Source organism: Macaca thibetana, chromosome 1, assembly GCF_024542745.1.
Source record: "Macaca thibetana thibetana isolate TM-01 chromosome 1, ASM2454274v1, whole genome shotgun sequence".
In the NCBI taxonomy this organism is placed as follows: domain Eukaryota; kingdom Metazoa; phylum Chordata; class Mammalia; order Primates; family Cercopithecidae; genus Macaca; species Macaca thibetana.
Window position 1 is genome coordinate 11,352,491 of NC_065578.1, and position 23,487 is coordinate 11,375,977.

General features: G+C 53.5%; 1 protein-coding gene across 3 annotated transcripts in view; it reads left to right on the plus strand.

Moving 5' to 3' along the window:
* Nucleotides 1-12,253: 12,253 nt before the first annotated feature.
* The window catches only part of TNFRSF1B (TNF receptor superfamily member 1B), a 47,416-nt gene continuing 36,182 nt past the window's right edge, over nucleotides 12,254-23,487 (plus strand). For all 3 annotated transcript variants that reach the window (XM_050788543.1, XM_050788536.1, XM_050788539.1), the window contains exon 1: nucleotides 12,254-12,477. In XM_050788543.1, coding sequence (XP_050644500.1) covers nucleotides 12,400-12,477 — 78 coding nt within the window. In that variant the 5' untranslated portion in view covers nucleotides 12,254-12,399. The remainder of the gene's footprint in view (nucleotides 12,478-23,487) is intronic.

A 23,487-nucleotide genomic window follows, 5' to 3' on the forward strand; every position in this document is an offset into this window, starting at 1 on the left:
TGCCCTAGAGCTGGGATCTAGATCCAGAGAACCAGGCAATCTGAGAAAGCTGTTACCTCTCCATCCTAAGATTTCATTTGAAAGTGTTTCATGGCTGGAAGTGTCTTTGAGAATCTTTGGTTTAGCTCATTCCAGTGCTTTTTCTGTACTGCCAGACCACCTGCAGCCAGGGCAAGAGAACCCTGTGGGCTGGAGAGATCCTGGAGGGCGTTAAGGAGGCAGTGGGGTTGGAGCTGAGCCATGAAAGATGGTTCCGCATCAGGAATGGGAAGGGGTCATGTTTCATTGTGGGGGATTGTTTGTATTTGAACTGCCTGGGAGTCTAGGTGGGAGACCTCTGGGGAGGGCTTTGGAGGATGCATCTGGGGAAGGTGAGGTGAAGACAGGCTCAGGAAAGCTGTTTGCCTTAAGAGAGGCCAGAGAGAGATGGGACAGGTGAAGCCTTTGCAGCCTAGCTGGGCTGCCTGCAGACCTAGGGCTGGCTGGCTTCGGGTGGGCATAGACAGCCAGTGATGGAGCAATGGAGGATGGAGCTAGAGGCTCCTGATAATTCACCCCTTCCCAAGGGCCAGCCCTAGAGAAAGCCTTGTGTTCAGAGCGCATGAGGAACCCCAAGTTCTCCCTCTGTGAAGTGGAACCTCTTTGTGTTGAGTGGCACAACTGCACTAGCAGCCCTTGCCTTGGGGCCTGGCAAATCCTTCATGAAACAGACGTTTGAGATTATAATGAGATTTACTGTAGAGAGATGTGTCCTGTATTCTGTGTCTGCACTCTGCTGGCCATGTGGACTGGCATGAGTTGCTTAAAGTGGTCTATAAAATAGAACTATCAGACCCTGCCACTGGGCTCGCCTGGAGTTAGTGTGAATGTCAAATGGGGGCCCAGGTAGGGAGGTGATGGGTTAGGGTGGGACGCTGACACCTTTCATCCCTGCCACATCCAAACACCCAGAGAAAAGTGAAAACTATTAAAAGACATGAAGACACTCTGAACAGATGAAGCGTATACCATGTTCATGGATGGGATAAATTAATGTTGCAGAGATGTCAGTTCTCCCAGTTCACCTATCAACTCAGTGAAATCTCAAATCACAGCTGGAGTTGTGCAAATGGATTTAAAAATGTATTTGGAAGAGGCTGGGTGTGGTGGCTCATGTCTGTAATCCCAGCACTTTGGGAGGCCAAGGCGGGTGGATCACAAGGTCAAGAGATCAAGACCATCCTGGCCAAAATGGTGAAACCCTGTCTCTACTAAAGATACAAAAATTAGCTGGGTGTGGTGGCACACACCTGTAATTCCAGTTACTCAGGAAGCTGAGGCAGGAGAATCACTTGAACCTAGGAGGTGGAGGTTGCAGTGAGCTGAGATCGTGCCATTGCACTCCAGCCTGAGCAACAAGAGTGAGACTCCGTCTCAAAAAAAAAAAAAAAAAATGTATGCGGAGGAATAAAACCAAATATAATTCAGTCCATTTTGAAAAAGGAGCACAAACAAGGAAAATTCACTCTACCAAATACTAAATGTTCTCTAAAGCTGTAATAATAAAAACCATACGAAACTAGCCCAGGAACGAAAGGCCAGTGGAACAGAATAGATCGTTTAGCAATAGACCCAGGTACTTATGATGAAGAATGAAGGGATGGAGTCTTGGGCTGATGGGGTTGGAAAGACTGGCTCATTCTACGGAGAGAAATAAAGGTGGCTCCCTAAACCTTACACCCCATATACAATCCTGATTATTAAAGACCTGGACGTGAGATGGAAAATTACAAAGCTAGTGAAAGAAAATATAGAAAAGTGGCCATGCACTGTGGCTGACGCCTGTAATCTCAGCATTTTGGGAAGCCAATGTGGGTAGATCACTTGAGCCTACCCAGGAGTTCAAGACCAGCCTGGGCAAGATGGCGAGACCCCATCTCTACAAAAGATATAAAAATTAGCTGGACATGGTGGTGTGTACCTGTGGTCCCAGCTAATCGGGAGGCTGAGGTGGGAGGATGGCTTGAGCCTGGGAGGCAGAGGTTGCAGTGAGCTTTGATCATGCCACTGCACTCCAGCCTGGGCAACAGAATAAGATCCTGTCTCAAAAGACAAAAATAAATAAAAAATAGAATAATAGAATAGACTGTTCAGTGACAGAGCCAGGTATTTATGATAAAGAGTAAAGAGATGGACTGTTTGGCTGATGGTTTAGGTAAAACTGGCTCACTCTATGGAGAGAAATAAAGGTTGGTCTCCAGACTTTACACTCCATATACAGTCCCAGTGTATTAAAGACCTAGACATGAGATGGAAAATTATAAAGCTAATGAAAGAAAAACATAGAAAAGGATCTTCATGACTTATGAGTAGCTCTACCTGCAAGTCATGAAGTTATTTTTCTATAATTTTCTCTCATTACCCATAAGTAGAGAATTCAAATGTGATTCAAATGGAAAAACACTGATGGATTCCACTGCATTAAAATTAAGATTTTTTTTGCCAATAATAAAGGACACCATCAGCAAGGACACGAAATAGGCGACAGAGTGGAGGAAGTATTTGTGATATCTAAAAATGACAAGGGATTGATATCTAGCGTATGCAAGGAATTATTGCAAAGCTACAAGAAAAAGACAGGAAATAATAGAAATATGGTCAAAGGATGTGAATAGGCAGTTCGCAGAAGGGGAAACCCAAATGACTAACAAGTAATGAAGAGGTGCTCAAACCCACGGATATTCAGAGAAATGCAAATGAAATGACACTGGGCTCCACTTCACACCCATCAGATCGGCCCAAATCAGAACACTGGCTAATGATGAGTTTGGGGGCAAGAGAGTGGTAGAAACCCTCTAGCCCTGATAGTGGAGGCATCACTGGGGTGTTCATCCTGGAGAAATTAACTCTTTTCTTTTGTTTTTTAAAAACCAGCTTCTACATCAAGAACACAGTCCCGGAGAAATTTCTGGCAGTGTTAGTGAAATAGGTACACAAATACTCCCCGATCCAGCAGTCCTACGCCAGAGAAATTCAAACACCTGCAGGCACCACAGGTTTTATAAGGACACATTGATTGTTGGAGAGGTGTGGAGGAGGATGAGAACAGGGATTGAGGAAAAAAATCAAGCCAGAGAGGAACCTTCTACGGCAAGTTCTGTGCAGTATGATTCACTCAACCCTCTGTACCTGAGGTCCAAAATATGAGAGCGAGAGAGAAGTTACACACACACACACACACACACACACACACACACAAAGATTCCATTCAGACCCGCCCCCAAATTTTGAAATACCTAAGGTTTATTGACAAAAAAGAGGAAGGGGGAGGGAGGAGGAGGGACTAGATGAGGGGAGTCACATTCCTCCCCAGGCCAGAGTGACCTTGTATGTAAAGAAGAAAAGAGGGGAACTCAAGGGCAGTGGGGAAACTGAGGCCAGAGTTCATAGAATATATGGTGGAAAGGCAGCTGTTGCTTGTGTTTGAGTCTTTGTCTAGAGAATTGTGGTCCAGAGACAGCTCCGGTTGCTCCTTGGAGAGACCAGTGAGATGGGGTGGCTTTGGTGGGGTGGGAGTTTTGGAAAGTAGGGGTGGGGGAAGGGAGGCAGAGAGTGGGTTTGGAGGGGTTATGGGTTGGTACTTAGAGGTAGAGAGACCAGGATCCTGGAAAGGGCAACACTCACTTAGCAGGGCCATGATGAGGCTGAAAGAATTGGAAAGAATTGAAAGGGAGAATTGAAAGCCCTTTGAAAATACAAAGGGCTGTAAAAGGAAACCCACTGACAAGATCAAACGCCCCAGCTGCAGATGTGGGCACTGGGACTCTCACAGTCTGCTGGCAGGAGTGTCCAGGGTGCAGCTTCCTGGCAGAGGAATTTGGCAGGACCCGGTGAAAATGAAAACATGCAAACCCACGGCCCGCCACTGCCCAGCAGTTCTACTTTCCAGGTTTAAGACCTGGAGAAACATTCAACCTTGGGTCTTGGGAGACAGATGCAGGAACGCACATCTCAGTGTGTGCAGTGGAGCCAAAGTACAAACACCCCAAAGGCCCATTCCAGGGGAGCGGGGAAGCAAGGTGTGAGACAGGCACCAGGCGGGCACAGCACCGAGCAGCAGCAGCAGCAGGTAGAAACAATAAGCGGATCTGAACTCATCAATATGGAAAGTTCTCAGAAACACAGCCGAGGGGAAAAAAGCAAGGGGCAGGACGGTGCACCTGGTGTTTCATCGTTTGTGCAGATGTAAACGCGTGTACCTAAAATAACACTCTACATTGGCGTGTGGAAGCAGAAAACGGACTGGAGGGAAACACCACAAACCCAGAGGAATTGCTGTTTTGGGGGCGGAATCAAGGCGACTACAACTTGGCTGGGTCTCAAGGACTTCCATTTGAATTTTACAAGTATTTGAAGCAAAAAATAATCAACATATGTTTACTGAGAGCCTACTTTTTTTTTTTTTTTTTAATATCTCATTGAAGGCCGGGTGCGGTGGCTCATGCCTGTAATCCCAGCACTTTGTGAGGCCGATGCAGGTGGATCACGAGGTCAGGAGCTCGAGACCAGCCTGACCAACATGGTGAAACCCTGTCTCTAGTAAAAATACAAAAATTAGCCAGGCGTGGTGGCGGGTGCCTGTAACCCCAGATACTCAGGAGGCTGAGGCAGGAAAATGGCTTGAACCTGGCAGGCAGAGGTTGCAGTGAACCGAGATTGCACCACTGCACTCCAGCCTCGGCGACACAGCGGGACTCCATCTCAAAAAAAAAAAAAAAAAATATATATATATATACACACACACACACACACACACACACACTATATATATATATATATTTGACATCTGTGCAACTTCTTAGGTGTTGGGGACCCAGCAGAGAGCAAAACAGACAAGGTCCCTGCCTTCATGGGAGAAACATGATACACAGATCCAAAGAGAAATGATAACAACTGCTATTAAGAAAAGTAAAGCAGCTATTTTGGTGGGGGGCGGGGGTGTGGGGTGCCAGGATGCCTCTCTGAGGAGGTGGCATTGGAACAGAGACTGACAAGGGGAAGTGAGTCATGCAGGTATCTGGAAGAAAGGTGGTCCAGGCAGAGGAAACTGCCAGTGCAAAGGCCTCAAGGTGGGAGCACGCTTTGTGTGTTCCAGAAAGGGCAGCCAGGCCAGAGGGGTCAGGAAGGAGTGAGGGCAACCCTGGCTCTTACCACTGGTCAGTTCTGGGTAGTGGAATATGGATTTTTTAATAAAATGCTCTATTTTTTAAATTTCTAAAACAAAACAAAACAAAACAACGAAACAAAGATAATGTAGGGTTAAAAAGGTTACTGCTGGGATGCTGGGTGCAGTGGGGCCTGTAATCCCAGCACTTTGGGGGGCCTAGGTGGGTGGATCGCTTGAGCTCAGGAGTTTGAGACCGGCCTGGGCAACACAGCGAAACCCCTTCTCGACTATGAAAAATAATAAAATAAAAATAAATAAAATAAAGTGTAACCACAAGACAACTTAAAAAAAAAAAAATAAGGCTGGGCATGGTGGCTCATGCCTATAATCCCAGCACTTTGGGAGGCTGCTGAAGCAGGCGGATCACTTTTGAGCTCGGGAGTTCAAGACCAGCCTGGACAACACAGGGAAACCCTGGCTCCTACAAAAATCACAAAAATTAGCCGGGTGTGGTGACATGCACCTGTAGTCCCAGCTACTCAGGTGGCTGAGGCAGGAGAATCGCTTGAGCCCAGGAGGCGGAGGTTGCAGTGAGCCAAGATCGCATCATCGCACTCCAGCCTGGGCGACGGGAGTGAAACTCTGTCTAAAAAAAAAAAAAAAGGGCAGGGCGCGGTGGCTCATGCCTGTAATCTCAGCACCTTGGGAGGCCGAGGTGGGCGGATCACCTGAGGTCGGGAGTTTGGGACCAGCCTGGCCAACATGGCGAAACCCCACCTCTGCTAAAAATAATGCAAAAAATTAGCCAGGCATGGTGGTGGGCACCTGTAATCCCAGCTACTCAGGAGGCTGAGGCAGGAGAATCACTTGAACTCCGGAGAGGCGGAGGTTGCAGTGAGCCAAGATCACGCCATTTCACTCCAGCCTGAGCAACAGATCAAAACTCTATCTCAAAAAAAAAAAAAAAAAAATGCTGGGCATGGTGGCTAACACCTGTAATCCTAGCACTTTGGAAGGCAGAAGTGGGAGCATCATTTGAGCGTAGGAATTCAAGGACAGCCTGGGCAACATGGCAAAAACCCGTCTCTACAAAAAATACATTAGCCAGGCATGGTGGTATGTGCCTGTGGTCCCACCTACTCAGGAGGCTGAGGTGGGAAGATCACTTGAGACCAGGAGGTTGAGGCTGCAGCAAGCTGTGATTGTGCCACTGCACTCCAACCTGGGTGGCAGAGTGAGACCTTGTCTCAAAATAAAATAAAATAAAATAAAATAAAAAACTTACTGCTGCATGTAAAATACAGCAGCGTGGTTTGTGGTAGGATAAGAATTTCCTGTCAGGAAAAGACCCTGCATAAAGGGCAAACTCTGCACCCCTCTACCTGGGCAGTCATTCCCACAGGTCAGGCAAGACCTGTTTTGTGCCAATAAAGGCAGGGATTTGGAGTCAAGCCTAGCCCTGCTGTGCCCCACTGCACACATCCGGTGTACCCACCCCGCACCCCACTCCACACAACTTCAGGACAAGAGGGGCACTTGGTCTAATCCAGAGATGGCAAAGGCCAGGTGATTGTGCTGAGGCTGGCCCCTGCCCACCCAGGGCACACCGGGCTGCGCCATCCTGCACCTTTTCCTGCAGAGCCCAGGCTCAGAGTCTTTCTCAACACAGAGCCCCAGGCAGCCACCGCCAAGTGGAGCTGCATACAGCGTGAACCCAGCCTGCCTCCCCTGAAATCCGACTCCTCATGTTACAGGTGAGGATGCTAAAGCCCAGAGAGGGGTAGGCACTGGCCCAAGGTCACACAGGAAGGGGGCTAGAATGGGGATTCCTGAGTCTTAGCTGGTCCCGCTTGCTGGGTTTAGAAACCAAGGGTCTTCTCCAGAAGGTCTGGGACTGATTCTGGGGTTGAGTTCTGGGAAGAGGCCACTCAGAACAGGGAGGTTTTAGTGAAGCAACGGGAGGAGGAGGCCTGGAGGTTCTCTTGGCTTCCTTCCCCAAATTGCCTGTGGCCCTCTTTGAGTACTGGGAGAGAGGGGGAGCTGCACCCCCAGGCCCTCCTCTTCTTTGGAAGGAGATGGGGACAAGAGCTGGTGTTTCTCGGTCCAGTACCCGCAGCCCACAGCATGGTATGGCCAGCTCAGCCTAAGACGTGGCCCCAGGCAAGGGGGGAGGACAGGTGGGAGGGCCAGATGAAGCAGGCAGTTGTAGGGCTGTGGCTAACACTAAACGCTGCTTCCTGTTCGTGATTTTAGGACATGAGTCATCAAGGGGCTGGCCCGGCACATTCAGGGCGCTGAGATAAGCAGGACAGAGGGACTAGAAAAGGTTACTTGCCCTGGCTGTGGGCCAGCCTTGGTAGGGAAGGAGTAGGGTTCCCGCTGTCCAAGCAACTCTGCAAGACAGATTCCCACTGGGACCCTGAGGCCAGGTCAGAAGGAGCTGGCTTTGTGGCTGGCTCTGAAAGCTCACTCCAAAAAGAATATTGCATGGAGACCTCCCCATGGTGGAAACAGCCCCTCCTAGCACAACCACAGCTCAGCCTTCCAAACCGCCCTGAGCCACACACAGCACCTGCTGCACCTCAACCCTCTGTATGATTTCTCAGCAGGTGCCCCTCAGTCACCGAGCGGTCCATTAAAAAGCCAGATCATCAGGCCCTCAACAGACATGGATGTGGGGCCCAGAACTCTGCATGTTTCACAAGCCTTCCAGATGATTCTTATGCTGGTTAAAGCTGGAAAGCCACTCCTCCAAAAGATCCACTAGAATGCCCGGTACACAGTAGGTGTTCAATAACTGACAGACCGGCTGTCCTTGCACACGTGGCCTGCCCGTGGCCCTGCCTTCTTCCACCCTCGCTTGCAGGAGTCCAGTCATCCATCTACTGGGGTGGGAGATGGCAGGGGACCTCTGAGGGCTGTAGACTGAGCTGGGAAGTGAGGAGAGGCTCCAGGGGGCCCCCGGCCAAGAGTTCAGATTCTGCGCATGCAGCCCCTGAGTTGGGGACCTGAGGACCACAGTCCCATCTCTGTTCGAAATCTGTGTTGTCAACAAGGAGCAAACGAAGACTTCTCTGCACTGTGGGACTGGGAGTCTACCAGGTGCATGACTTGGGAATCTGGGTTGGGTACGTAGGGCCTGGGAGTGATTGGGCTGGACTGGGTTCCTGAGCCTTGACCCGGACATCCATGTACCCATTCATTCATTCGTTCACTCAAGTCTTCATTCCTTCATCACCTCCTGCATGCCCTTTGTCCTGTATTTGGTCCTTATTCACTTCAACTTTATCAAGCCCCTTCTGTTAGGTATCTCCTGGGCCAGAACATACAGGAGTTGCACAAGAAGGGACTCAATTAAGGGAAATAGAGGGGACCAAGAGCAAGTCCCCCTACCCTCGGGTATCATACGGTCCAGCAGTGTGAGAGCTGCATGCTGAGAAGAGCCCCTTGCCTATGGAGAAGCCACCAAACCAGGTTTGAACCCACTGTACCCTGTACTCGCTGGATAAGCATACCATAAAGCTTGCCCCCCACCCGGTGCAAGACAAAGTGTGTAAGTCATCTTTCCATAACCGCTAGTATCACAATTACTAAGAGAGGAGAGGGCCATGTAAGCGACTAATACCGGAGTGAGTGTTATGCTAACAGTCTGTAGACATACCATGTTATCCTGCCCAGCTTGGTGGGGTGTGGTCAAGGGCGGTTTCACAAAGAGCGGGAGTGGGGCTGTGACTGGAAGGACAAGTAGGTGATCACCAAACAAACACAGAGGAAAAGGCACCCCAGGCAGAGGAACCTGCATGGACAAAGGCGTGGAGGTGGGAACTCAGGGTTGCCCCGGATGCCCAGGGAGTTAGCGTGTGGAGCTGGGGTTCGTGGTGGGGCTCTTCCTGGTGGGCCAGCTGGGCCAGGACATGAAGGCCTCCAGCATCTTGTGGACGAGGCTGAAATCAGTTCTAAAGGCCATGGGGAGCCATGGGCTAGGTTACTTCTCAACCTTGGCGTTCTGGATGTTTTGGGAGGGATGATTCTCTGTGATGAGGCTGTCCTGAGGGTTGTGGGATGTTCGGCAGAATCCTGGCCTCTACCTACAAGATGCCAGCAGCACCTTTCCCTGCCCCCTGCAGCTGTGACCACCCAAAATGTCTCCAGACATTGCCAAATGTACTGGGGTGGGAGAGGGGGTAAAATGACCTCTGGGTTGAGAAGCCCTGGGCTAGGAGAGTGGCATGAGTGGATTATGCTTTGCAGGGCTGGGTCTGACCACTCCATGGAGAGGCAGATTCGGGGACAGAGCCTGAAGGCCAGAGCCTCATTGGGAAGCCCCGAGCACCATAGGTGGGAGATAGAGCCAGGGCTGGGCTGTGGGGCAGAAGGAGAGAGTCCAGGCCCTCCACACTGCCTCTGCTATCACTGAGTTTTACCGGATTCCCCAGTGGCAGGTACAATATGGTGAGTGTCAAGATCAATCCCCCCGCAGGAAGAGAAAGTCCCGGACCACGTATGCAGGTCATGTGGAGAGACAAACTGACTCAGCCAGAACTGGCCATCGTCACCTCCAGCCGAAACAAGATGTGGGGTTGGAGAAGCCAAGAGAGAAGATTTTGGGGAAGGAGTCGCCATGGTGCTGAGTGCCCCCTGCTGCCCTTTGGAGAGGAGAGGGCACTTCCTCTTATCCTGCGCCAAGCAGGAGGGGATGCAAGGGACCCAGCTGGGAGCTTCATATCCTAGGAGTTTAAGGACATAACACAGATGGGAGATTCTTGTTTATTTTGTCCACTGCTGAGTCCCCAACGCTCCAGGGCTGGCACACAGCAGGTGCTTAATAAAGGAGCCTGTGGCTGGAGGGGCCTGAGCTGGCATTGCTGGAGGGAGCCTGGGTACACGGAGAGTGAGCTGGGCTGCTATAGGTGCGCAGCGAAGGGCAAGGCAACCATGGACCCCCGCGAGGAGGCCAGTCTGGCCATCTCCATCCCACAGTGCTTCCTAGTAGGGGAGGCGGCCTCAGCAGGAGAAGCCAGGAGGACACCACCCTGTAGGAGCCGAAGGGGAGGTGGTGAATCGTGGCCAGCAGGAGGTGCAGGCATTTCTGGTGCTGGGGAGCTGTGGCCAGCGGAGTCAGTAAGAAGGTCTTCAAGAAACCTGCATAAGAACCCCAGAGAGAATGAGCTGGAAACTGTCCCCAAAGGCCCCAATGCCAGATGGGTAACAACTTTGGCTGCCATGGAACTGCACTTGGCAGAGTCCAGAGAGAAGTCACCTGCTCTTAAGCAGCCTGGGTCGGCCTGGAGAAGGGGAGAAGCCTCATGTTGCGTAGAGATTAGAACTTGAATTCGCTCTCAGGATGGGACCTAAGCCTGGGAGGATCCCTGCCTTCAGGAGGTGATGGTGCCATTCACTGGGATAGGGAAACTGGCAGGGGGAGCCAGTTGTTGGGTTGGGGGGGTGTGCGGAGAGTCTGTGGGACCCATTGGTCTTGAGGTGTGTGGGGGACAACTGGAGAGAACTATTGTCCCCTGCTTCCACCAGGTGACATCTCCCTCCTGCCTTCGGCTCTATTTTAGGGATCAAGGAGTCCTTGGAGCTGCTCCCAGGCAATTCTCTTAAGGGCCAGAAGAGCTCTGCATGCCTGTCCAGTGGCTGAGCCTCTCTGCAGAGTTAAGGCTGTGGGTCACACCAGCCACACCTTCAGCGTGGCCCATATCACAGAAACATGTGGAAACCAGGTGATTTCCCAGCCTCCTGGTTAGGAGGTGGGGTTTTCCATCCCCAAGGAGTCACTTCCCAGTTTCTCACTCAGCACCTAGAAGTACCATCCTTGCAGGCTCCGCTGTGGGGCTGGTGGCCCAGAGCAAGGGTCTCTGTATCTTCAGGCAGCCTGCAGTGAGGAAACTGGGAAGAGAATCGCCTTCTGCCACCCAGTCCACCCCCAACCCTTAGAAATGCCCTATGTGCTGGGGGCTAGGATCCCCGTAATCCAGGGCTGGAGGAATGTGCTCTGGCCCTGCAGGGCTGGACTTGTATTAGGGCTGGCACTCAAAGTGGGGATCGGGGGACAGATCACAGCTGGAATGGGTACTCAGTCATGATGTAAATCCTGGGGAAGCCAGCTCTCCTGGGCCTGGCCTCAGCAGCCCCTCAGGGCCCCACAGCTTCCCAGGTGACTTTCTCTCCCAGCCTCTGTTCATCTGCCCACTGCCTGGGCAGCAGACTTGAACAGGGAAGTGCAGAGTCTTCTCACTGTGAGAAGGGCTGGATGCATGTTTACGGATAAATGAACACATGAAGAGTAGTAACAACAGCCAAGATTTATAAATGCCTATTGTTATATATGTAGATACTTAAGTATATATAAAGTACAGACTGCGTTATGTATATTACATATCTTTAAATTTTTAGAATAGTCCCATGAGGTGAGTTCAGAGATCCAGATCCAGGTGATCTGGCTCTAGAGTCTAAACAAGCCAGGTGCAGTGGCTTACACCTATAATCCCAGCACCTTGGGAGGCCACAGGTGGGAAGATCACTTGAGGGTGGGAAGAGCACTTGAGCTCAGGAGTTCGAGACCAGCCTGGGCAACATGGCGAAACTCCGTCTGTACAAAAAAATCAGCTCAGCATGGTGGCCCGAGCCTGTAGTCCCAGCTACTCTGGAGGCTGAGGTGGGAGGATCGCTTGAGACCAGGAGTTGGAGGCTGCAGTGAGCTATGGGTGACAGAGTGAGACCTTGTCTCTAAAAAAACTAAAAAATAAGAATTAAATGTACTTAAAATAGAGTCTAAATGAGCGAATGATCTAGAATTCTCTTGGTTCCCCTAAAGCAGGTGTCAGCTTTGGGGGATGTTGTTCCAAATTAGTGCCTCACCCTCACGGGACAGGGAAACCTGTGGGAGCTGGGAGGGCAGGTGGAGGCCGGGCAGGTGGAGATGGTGACTCGAAGAGGAGGGGACGATAGGAGGAGGTTGAAGGGTCACCAAGTGCTGGGAGTGACGCTGGAGGTATTGGCCCGGCGATGCTGGGGTGGTCGGGTCGGAGGCCCAGCAGAGGCTGGGGAGGGGCGTGGGGGAGGCGTGTCCAAGGCCGGCTGGCCCCGCCCTGCCCCGCCCCGCCGCTTGACCTCTGGCCCGCTGCAGCGCGGGCTTTCGCTTTCAGTCGCCGCAGGCTGGCGAGCACAGCGGAGCCTGGGGAGAAGGCGCTGCGCTGCGAGGGCGCGAGGGCGCGAGGGCAGGGGGCAACCGGATCCCGCCCGCACCCATGGCGCCCGCCGCTGTCTGGGCCGCGCTGGCCGTTGGACTGGAGCTCTGGGCCGCGGGGCACGCTTTGCCCGCCCAGGTGGGTGACTCGCGCGGCCCACGGGGGACAGCCGCCCCGCATGCCCACCCGGCTGGTGCGCAGCCTTCGGGTGCCCGGGCCGCGCTCTCCTGGGGCGCTGTCACGGGCTGGGAGGCTGGAAGTCCGAGTCGCCGCCCCCCATCCGCGTCAGACACGCGCCGCACACCTCTAGGGACCCGCCGGGGACCCCGGGCCGGTACACGTGCGCTCGGGGCGCAACTCCGGCCCCCGAAACCCCTCTTACCCGCGTCGTGACAGGAGCGCACCCTGGTTCCTCCGCGAGCGCAGGCCAGGGCGTTTGGGGCTGAGCAGCGAGCCCTGGGCAGACCCCCGCTAGACCCGGGACCCCTTTTCCCTCACCCCGGTGACTGCCGCGACAGCCCTTCCCTCCCACGCGGTGGAGAAGGGGCTGTGCTGGGGCGCTGCCCCACTGCCCACGCCGGGCACCCTCTTCAGAAGACTTCCTCTTCCTCTGGGCGACGGTTTTCCGATTTCTTAGAAATACCAGGGTCCTGTGTCTGAAGAGCAGGGCCAGGTGTGTGTCAGGCCCACTGAGGGCACAACTGGAGGGCGAGCTGCTTCCTCCCGAGGCGTCTGGGGGCTACTGCAGAGTCTGCTTTCTGTGGCCTCTGGGGGCAGGGGAAGCGCGGGAGGTCGGGGTTGGTAATCGAGCAAGGCAAATGAAGTCTCCAGGGGCCGCAGGAAAATGGAAACAGCAGAAACCCTAGGGCTCCTATGAACATCACTCCCACAATAGCAACGGGTGTACAAGGGACTGTGTACCCTTTGCCTTTTTTTGACTGTCTCCTGCTTTGGTAACATAGGATTATCCCAGTTTTTTGACTGTCTCCGTGGTTTGGTAAGATAAGATAACCCATTTTTTTTTTTTTTTTTTTTTTTTTTTTGAGACGGAGTCTCGCTCTGTCGCCCAGGCTGGAGTGCAGTGGCCGGATCTCAGCTCACTGCAAGCTCCGCCTCCCGGGTTCACGCCATTCTCCTGCCTCAGCCTCCCGAGTAGCTGGGACTACAGGCGCCCGCCACCTCGCCCGGCTAGTTTTTTGTATTTTTTTTTTAGTAGAGACGGGGTTTCACCGTGTTAACCAGGAGGGTCTCGATCTCCTGACCTCGTGATCCGCCCGTCTCGGCCTCCCAAAGTGCTGGGATTACAGGCTTGAGCCACCGCGCCCGGCCAAGATAACCCATTTTTTACAGAAGAAAACTGAGGCTCAGAGAACCTGTATTTCATGGAAGGGCCTGGGGGAACTCTTCCTCCAAAGGGGGTCTCTCCTGCCCTTGGCCCCTGTGCCCTGAGACTGCAGGGAAGGTGGGCGTTCATCCTTCCTCAGAGCCGCCCCTGATGGACACGTGGCCCATCTGCCCCCATCTGACATCTTGACCGAGGAGGAAGGTGGGAGGTGGCACTGGCTTCTGTGGTGACATAAGGTGACTCGTTGATCTGAGGCCAAAGAGTCCAGTTCTTGTGGGTGGAGATGGGGGCTGCCAGACTAGAACTGACTCACCCACAGTGGGTGTCAGGAGTGGGTCCTGGAGAACTGCCCCAGAGTAAGTCCTGGGTGGCCTTTGGGTCCGGAGAGTCCCCACTCTAGGGCCGAGTGTGAATGGGGATGACTGTGGTCCCCAGCTTGACTTTGGGATCATGCCATAGACTCTGGCCTCAGAGGGGGTCTTCCTGCCACTGAGCTTGGGCCTGCCTGGGTGAACTCTGGGGTCATGCAAGCCCCTGGATGGGAGAGGGGTGGCAGGCACAGGGCTCTTCAGGACACCAGGCTGCAGTCCTGGAGTAGCCGGAGCGGGTTCCCTCCCACTTCCTTCCCCTCCTGACCAGCTCCTGTAGCAGCTCAGATTCCCTCCTCCCTCATCCCTGCTCCCCACCACCCCACCCGGACTATTGCCACAGCCTTGTAGCTGGTCTCCAGGCCCTGCCCCCTCTCCCGCTGATCCGTGGCAGAGAGACCCTTCTCAAGCGTGAGGCACCTCTCCGTTTGCCTGGGGAGCCTCCTGTGGCTCCCAATGGTCGGGGCAGAAACTCCCCTGGAGATCCCAGGCCAGAGTAAGGTACCTGAGCTCTTCTTCCACCCCCAGCCTCTGTAGAACTGACGATGGTCATCGTGTGTGTCATTGTGCCAAAAGCAGTGTCTGTGCCGTCCGCTCTCCAAGGGACACTCCTTACCCCTATCCTTCAAGGCCTTCTGCAAATGCCATTCTCTCCGGGAAAGCCTTTCCTCCTTCTCAGTTGGATTTGATCTTCTCTTCGAACTCCCAGGCCCTTCTGTTCCGTTTGAGGACAGATTGCATTCTGCTTTTTAATCTAGCGTTTTACCCCCTAAGTGGATGGAAGGTGTCTTGAGGGCTGGAACTGTGGGTTCCTCCTCCTTTGCATTAGTAGCATCACCATAGCTCCTGATTTCTGAACACGCACGAAGCACCAGGCACTGGGCTAGGTATTTTGTCACGAAATTTCACTGAAACCTCCTTTACAGCAACTCCCAAGAGGTGGGTGGTGCTGTTTGTTTTTAGAGATGTGGAAACTGAGGCGTTTCCCAGGATCACAGAGCTGGGGGCTGGGGAGCTGGGGGTAGGATTTGAATGCAGGTCTGCCTGATTCCAAAGCTCCTTTCACAGCACCCTCCCAGTGCCCGTATCTGCACCCCTGCTCCCAGCCAGGCCCTCACACACAGTGGGTTCTCAGGATGGAAGTCAACTGAGCTGCAGAAGGAGCTCCAGGAGACCTGAGCTAGCCGTGGATGCAGCTGACTCACTGCCGCAGGGCTTTTGCCCCGTTTAAAAGTCTTATCTGCCAGCTGGTATGGAAAAGATCATTCATTCACTTAGTCATTTATTCATTTGACAAAGAGATCGCAGTAAAGCTGGCAGTAGGTGAGTGCTTGGTGCCTCTGATGGGGACGAGCAGGGCCTGGGCTGTCTGGGGAGAAGGATAAGGGGTCTCTGCCTGATGGGCCTGGCCCACCTCCCCCCGGAAGTCTTGGTGCTGAGGTGCTGCTGTTTGCCTCCTCATCACCCAGGGCCTGGGGCCAGTTCAGGTTAGGGGAGAGGTTGGGAGCTCCCAGGCTGGACATCGGAGAGGAGTTGGGTGATCTGGGGTACCTGCTGGCCCTGGGGGCTCTTCCCTCCTTCCCCCACATCTCTGTCTGTTTGTCCTCTGTCTGAAATCCCAGTGGGGAGCCTGTGTGTTGACTGAGGGTATAGTCTGTTGGTCAGGCACCTCTTTAGAGGGCAATGGGTAGGTGGTCAGGCACCCTGAGGTGGGGCCATTTATTTATTCATTCCTCAAAAATTCATGGACACACCTACTCCAAGCCCAGCCCAGTGCCTGGCTCTGGGGACCTCAAGATCCAGCTCCAACCGTCTAGGAGCTGCACTACCAACAGGTCACAGACCTCACAGGCCTGGGCTCTGTCCCAACTGCCCTTATGACCTTGGCTGAGCTAGTAAGCCTATGTTCTCATCTGTGGATGTGGAAAGTGTTCCCTGCCTGGCCCTTGTCACAGAGCCATGGGTGTGAAAGGCTGAGAGCCTGCCAGTCATTCTTATGTCAGAGGTGACCCTGTCATCCTGGCGCCTGGCACAGTGGCTCCCCGTAGCACTGTCCCTCCCCAGGGCTGGGTGATGCTTTATGGCCCTTACTATGCAATGTTGCCTGGAGGAGTAGCCGGGACAGTTGTGCATGGGAAGGGGAAGAGTTTTGCCAGAGCCATGGCGTGTATGTTACACCCGAGTCTACACCAACCTGCTTTTTTTTGAGATGGAGTCTTGCTCTGTTGCTCAGGCTGGATTGCAGTGGCGACATCTCAGCTCACTGCAGCTTCCATCTGCTTCTTGAGTTCAAGTGATTCTCCTGCCTCAGCCTCCAGAGTAGCTGGAACTACAGGAGTGCACCACCATGCCCAACGAATTTATTTGTATTTTTTGTATTTTTAGTAGAGTCGAGGTGTCACCATGTTGCCCAGGATGGTCTTGAACCCCTGACCTCAAGTGATCCTCCCACCTCAGCCTCCCGAAGTGCTGGGATTACAAGCACGAGCCACTGTGCCTGGTCCATTCTCACTTCTTCTTCTTCTTTATATTTATTTATTTTATTGAGACAGAGTCTTACTCTGTCGCCCAGACTGGAGTGCAGTGGCACAGTCTCTGCTCACTGCAACCTCCACCTCCTGGGTTCAAGCAATTTTCCCACCTCACCCATGTTCACACCCATGGCTCTGTGACAAGGGCCAGCCAGGGAACACCACATCCACAGATGAGAACATAGGCTTACTAGCTCAGCCAAGGTCATAAGGGCATCCCAGCCTCCCAAGTAGCTGGGATTATAGGTGTGTGCAACCACACCTGGCTAATTTTTTTTTTTTTTTTTTAAGTAGAGACAGGGTTTTGTCATGTTGGCCAGGCTGGTCTCGAACTCCTGAACTTAAGTGATCCACCTGCCTTGGCCTCCCAAAGTGCTGGGATTACAGGCGTGAGCCACCGTGCCTGGCCCCATTCTCGCTTTTGAGCCATGCTTTTCTGTCCTCAGATGTGCTGCGCACACACCTGCCCCAGGGCCTTTGCACTCGCTTCCCCACCTCACCTCCAATACTCCTCCTGCTGATGTCCCTTGGTCTCCTTCCCTCACTTCCTTCTGCTGAAGTAGACAATCCTGCCTGTAAATGCTCCCTGCCAGGTGCTCTCTCTCCCCGACCTGCTTTGTGTTCCTGTATAATGCTCTTGACCTATTCTATTTCTTTCACTTTTATTATGTCCTCCCACAAGATTGTAAGTACCGTGAGGGCAGGGACTCATTCACCACTGTAGACTCTAGCCTAGAATAGGGTTTTTCAATCTCAGCGTCCTCGACATTTAATTCTTTGTTGCGGGGCTGTCCTGTGAGCTGTAGGATATTTAGCAGCATCCCTGGCCTCTACTTACCGGATGGCAGTAGCGCCACCCTCCCTTGTGACAAAAATGTCTCCAGATATTGCTAAGTGTCCTTTGGGGTTGGGGGATTGCCCCTGATTGAGAACCACTGGCCTAGGACAGTGTCTGGCACATAGTAAGTGTTCAAAAAACATTCATCTGACTTTGACCTTGATAATGGCCCTGTTTTACAGATGAGGAGACAGGGGGTTTGAAAAGTCAGTGGTGGCAGGGTGGGGTTCTGTTTGCCTCCATCTCTTAGGATATTTTTCTGCGCTCCCCATCCCATTGAATGGGGTCTGCTGAGGTTAGGGGTCCTCTCCCCAAATTGCTCACCCCCTCGACATCCCTAGTGTAGTGAGGGATGGGGCCACTTACCGACGGTGACTCAGGACCCCAGAATGCGTGTGATTTACCCAGAAGTGGGCAAGGAGGGAAGCTGAGGTTTGAGGTGCCATGGGGTGAACAGGAACAAAGGAGAGGTGCTGTGGCTCCCAGTTCTGGACCCTCGTCTGGGCACAGGGAAGCAGCACTGATGACTCTGGGAAAAAGCCCAGGCCTCTGAATCAGATAAACCTCGAGTCATTGCTCTGCTGTTTTACTGGCTGTGTGACCTTGACAAGTCTTTCTATCCCTCGGAGCCTCTGTGTTCTTATCTGTAAAATGGGAGTAATCCTAGCCTCACGGACTGACTGTCAGGATTAAAAGTGCTTTCTAATCCTGGCATTGGCAGCTATTTGAGCCATTGGTGGCTTTGCAGGTCTGACCTGACTCTCTGGGCCGTGGGGTGGTGCTTAGGCCTAGGCGGGGACCCCTGTGGAGTCAGACTCTCTGCTCTCAGCCCCAGGGCCCGGAAGCTTGGTTGGCAGCCCTGCAGTTGCCCAGAGTTCCTGTCTAAGTGGCTTTGCTGCCCATCACCTCAGAGAGCAACTTCTTTCCTCCCTGCCTTTTCCTGTCTGTGCTTCTGCCCCAGTGCCCCCTGACGGGGCCTCTCATACCCACTGCTTGGCAGCCTGGTCTTAGGACACCATATTGTGGCAAAGGCGGCGGGGTCAGGATCTCACCTCCCCTCCCTTCACCACCCCTTTTAGTGAGTAACGGGGGCTGTGTGTTTTGGGGGTGAGTGAGGGGTACCTTTGGTAAAGCACAGAGAGAGTGCACAAGGCTTCAGCTTGCAAGATGGGCACGGGAAGATTCCAGGCGCTCTCCAAAACCTCCTTCATCTCCAGCCTCTGTGCTGCTGAAAGTTCTGGTTACTTGTGACCCTGAGAAGGGGATGCCCTGTGGGGGCTCTTCTGAGGTCATGCTGTCCATTTTCCGCCTCCAAGTGACTTCTAAGGCAGCATGGCTCCGAGGAAGGAGCACTGACCCGGGTGTTGGGAGATCACAGTTCCCATCTGAGCACTGTCACTGGCTCGCTGTGCTACCTTGCTTGGGTTACTTAACCTCTCTGGGGCTAAGCATCCCTACCTGTGAAACCTAACAGCCCTGGTTCCAATGCTTTCGTAGAATATTGGGGAAGTGTCAGCTTTGAGTATACTTGACAAAGGCCACAGGTTGGGGGTGGGGTATCTAAAAGTCCCCAGGAGGGAGAGCCCAGGACTCCCCACTGTCAATATCTTGGTTCCCCAGATTCTCTTCTGCTTGCTGACCTCAATCTCACTTGCTTTGGGTGGAATGATTTCCTGACTCAGGCCCCAGGGCCATCGAGAATTCACGGCTGCCTGTCAGCCTTCATGAAGGACGTGGTGGAGCTCCTTAGGCAGAGCTGGGGTTTGCCTCTCTGCCCCTTGGTACCTAGGTGGCACCTTTTCAAGTTCAAGAGCTAGATCCTTTCCCCTTCCCCACACTATGGGAAAGTCCTCGCTGGAGGCAGGCACTGCAGAGCCTGCTGTCTGGGAACCCGCAGGTTCAAGGAAGCCTTGAGCAGGGAGGACGTTTTCCTCGAAGAAGCCCTTTGTCACCGGTAATGGGTGCAGGCTGCTCTGCCCTGGTTCTGAGTCCTGCCCCCTTCCCTTAGGGCTTTGGGCCTTGATCACCTCTGCTGAGCCTCTGACCGCGGGGCTGGGGCTCTGACGCTCAGGGCCCACCTCCCTGGGACCCACAGTCTTTTTCCACTGTGGCGTGTAGTGATGTCACAGGTGGCAGTGATGTCACTGTGGTTTGAGGTACTTGGCTGTGAGCCCTGGAGGAGGAAGTGTCTGTTTGCTGATGGGGGGTTGGAAGAGATAATTTACTTCTGCTCCAAGCCTGAGCCCCAAGTGTACAGGGGGAGTGCAGGGGGAGGGCTGTTGGCGGTGCATCCCAGGGCTCCGGCTCTGCCCTTGCATCTAGCCTCTTTCCTGTGGACTGTGACAAGCCACCCTGCATCTGAGACTCCATTTCTTCTTCTTTTTTTGAGATGGAGTCTCGCTCTGTCGCCCAGGCTGGAGTGCAGTGGTGCGAGTAGCTGGGACTACAGGCACCCACCACCATGCCTGGCTAATTTTTTTGTATTTTTAGTAGAGACAGGGTTTCACCGTGTTAGCCAGGATGGTCTTGATCTCCTGACCTCGTGATCCGCCTGTCTCGGCCTCTCAGAGTGCTGGGATTACAGGCGTGAGCCACCGCGCCCGACCTTTTTTTTTTTTTAGATGGAGTCTGGCTCTGTTGCCCAGGCTGGAGTGCAATGGCATGATCTCGGCTCGCTGCAGCCTTTGCCTCTCAGGTTCAAGCTATTCTCCAGCCTCAACCTCCTGAGTAACTGGGATTATAGGCGTGCGTCACCACACCCGGTTAGTTTTTGTATTTTCAGTAGAGATGGGGTTTCACCATGTTGGCCAGGCTGGTCACGAACTCCTGACCTCAAGTGATCTGCCCGCCTTGGCCTCCCAAAGCGCTGGAATTACAGGCATGAGCCACTGCGCCCAGCCTCTATTTCTTCTTTGCAGGGGGAGGAGAGGTTGGAATTATCACCCTGGAGGTTCATGGTTGCTAGATTATTGATTCTGTTGCTGGATTTAGGAGACCTGTTAGCTAGTTCACAGCAAGCGTTGGGTGTTTGGAGAGGGCTGCAGAGCCCCTTCTCAGGACCCAGGAGGGCCAGCTGCCCTCCCTCTCCCCTCTTTGGACACTAGTGGGCATGTTCTGTTGGGAAAACAGACAGTGTAACCTGACTTCGAGGGCCGCAGGGTGAATCTCTTTCAGGCGTACTGGCTCCTTGAGAGGCCTAGCGGATCTCTCCTCCGTGGGTCCCTTTTGGAGCTGGGGCTCGGGTTTGACCCAGCCACTCTGACTGAAGACAGTACAGAAATCCCCAGGGGGTTGGTTTGTTTTCCTTTGCTGTCCAGACAGTGGCCCACTGTCTGCTTCAGGCTGAGCGTGGCCCTGCACTAGTGAGACTGATGTGGCCACAGGTTCAGAGAATCAGTGTGCCTGAGTGGGAGAGCAGAGCGGGAGGGGATTTGGAGGCAGGCAGGCTGTGGACAGGGAGGAGGGAGGACATCTTCTGAGCTGTCAGCGGGAGGCCTTCTTGAAGGTCTTTCAGGAGCAAGGCCAGAGGCCATGGGAATGGGTGGGGCCTGGGGCCGGGAGTCAGGGGTCTGAGGCCTCATCTTGGCCCAGCCTCTGCTTCCGGGAGAACTTGGCCAGTTCCCTTCTCCTTTCTGAACCTCGGCGGCCTCAACTGTCACTTGAGATTAGCAAGGACCTCCCTGGCCCCAGCTGGAGTAAGTGGCTTTGGGCAGGGGGTGGAGTGCAGATTGCACCAGCACGTCACCCAGCTCAGAAGGCCCAGGTGTGGTCCAGCTGTGGCCCAGCTGTGGACTTGATTGTGAACCCCTGGGGAAGGGCTCTGGCCCTTTGCCTTAGTTAGCAGGACACCCACCAGTGCCCTGGGTGCCCCTGCTGGCTCCTCCTCCCGCTGACCCCAGCCCCAGTTTCTGGCTGCAGCTCACAGAGGCCCCAGGCTTCTGTGGCCCCATCGCCAGCAGCTCCTGCTGTCATTTCCTGAGCCTTGCAAGCCTCTAATCCTGCTCCTTCCTGTCCTGCCCCCTAGCTCCCTCAAGCCCCGCTCCTGCATCCCATTCTCCCTAGACATCACCCCTCCACCCCTTGGCTCAGCGTCCTTCCTGTTGTGACTTGGTTCTTTGGTCATTGCCCTGGTCTTTTCTTGTCCCCTTCCTGATTCTGCCCTTCTCCAGGCCCACACAGGGGGCCTTCTAACCGCTGAGCCCTGAAAGGTAGGCGGGTTTAGGATGAGTGGCTACAGGGAAAAGAATGGTGTGGGGAGGGAGGTATGGAGGAAAGAATATTAGGGGGCAGACTGGGCGAGGTGGCTCACGCTTGTAATCCCAGCACTTTGGGAGGCCACTTGAGGTCAGGAGTTCGAGACCACCCTGGCCAACATGGTGAAACCCTGTCTCTACTTAAAAAAAAAAAAAAAAAAAAATTAGCCAGGCATGGTGGTGTGTACCTGTAGTCCCAGCTACTTGGGAGGCTGAGGTATAAGAATCACTTGAACCCCAGAGGCGGAGGTTGCAGTGAGCCGAGACTGCACCACTGCACTCGTCTGGGTGACAGAATGAGACCCTGTCTCAAACAAAACAAAACAAAAACCGAATATTAGAGGACAATGTTAGACTGTCCCAGCTGTCCTAGCTGGAGCCAAAGGTTTGTTGGGGACAGTGACAGCAGCACATGAAGCTGTAAGTTTAGGGCCAGTTTATGGAGGTAGTAATAGCAATTACATTGAGAAAACTGTAGCAACTATAATTTGGGAGGAATTTTCTAAACACTTTTACATGTGTTATTGAATCTTCCCATCAGCCCCAGGAGGTATGTGCATTTATCAGTCCCATTCTACAGATGAAAAGACTGAGGTCTACGAACTCCTTTATTTGAAAACAAATCAAAACACCTTCAAGGCTGCCTGCTAAGAGGGGAAGGAGTATGGATTCAAGCCAACATCCTTATTCCAGTGTCCATGCTCTCAGCCACCACACACACTCCTCCTATCAGGAGTTGAGGCACTGGGGAGCCATTATAGTTTTTGAGCAAGAGAGTGACAGGGCAGAGATCACTGTGGCCTCAGTGTGAAGCACAGATGAGATGGAGAGACTGGAGGCAGGGAGGCCCATGAGGAGGCTGTCACCATGGTTTAGGTGACAGCTCTGGGTTGGTGAAGAAGCAGAGAACAGGAAGGAAGGGGCGATAGACTTCAGGGAGGAGGAGGAAGCCTTTAGACTGGGCCACGGATGTAGGGTGGGGACACAGGAGGTGAGGAGCATGCTCTCTCCACCCGCTTTTTGCAACATGAGGCCCCTCTGGCCTTAGCTCTGCCTGGCCTGAGCCTGAGCCCAATGGACCAATTCTGGGTTTTTTTTTTGTTTTTTTTTGTTTTTTTTTTTAAAGTTGGAGTCTTGCTCTTGTTGCCTAGGTTGGAGTGCAGTGGCGTGATCTCGGCTTCGGCTCACTGCAGCCTCTGCCTCCTGAGTTCAAGCGATTCTCCCACCTCAGCCTCCCAAGTAGCTGGGACTACAGGCGTGCGCCACCACACCTGGCTAATTTTTTGTATTTTTTTTTTAGTAGAGATGGTGTTTTGCCATGTTGGCCCTGCTGGTCTTGAACTCCTGACCTCAAGTGATCCACCCGCCTTGGACTCCCAAAGTGCTGGGATTACAGGCGTGAGCCACCGTGCCTGGCCCCAGTGGACTGATTCTGGTCAGTGTCAGCCCCATTTGTCCCTGGAGCTTTTGCAGTCAGTCACAGGGCCAGCCCGGTCCTAGCCACTGCTGGCTGGTTACCCCGGCTGGGTTGGGCAGGAGACTGGGCAGGGCTGGTTGCTCATCTCAGGTGTGAAATGGGCTGCACCTCCACTGGTCTGGGGGTCAGGATTCCAGGGCCTGCCTGGCGCTGCTGCCCCTGTGCCCCCAGACCCCTCGAGCTCCTCCCTGACCTTTGGCTTCCTTGACTGTGAGGTGGAAACAAAAGGGCTGCTCTCTGTCACTTCCCTTAGGGGCGGGCAGTTGCTGGCAGGGCACAGAGCCCAGGGCTAAGAGCTGACATTTAGCTTGGCGCGGTGGCTCAGGCCTGTAATCC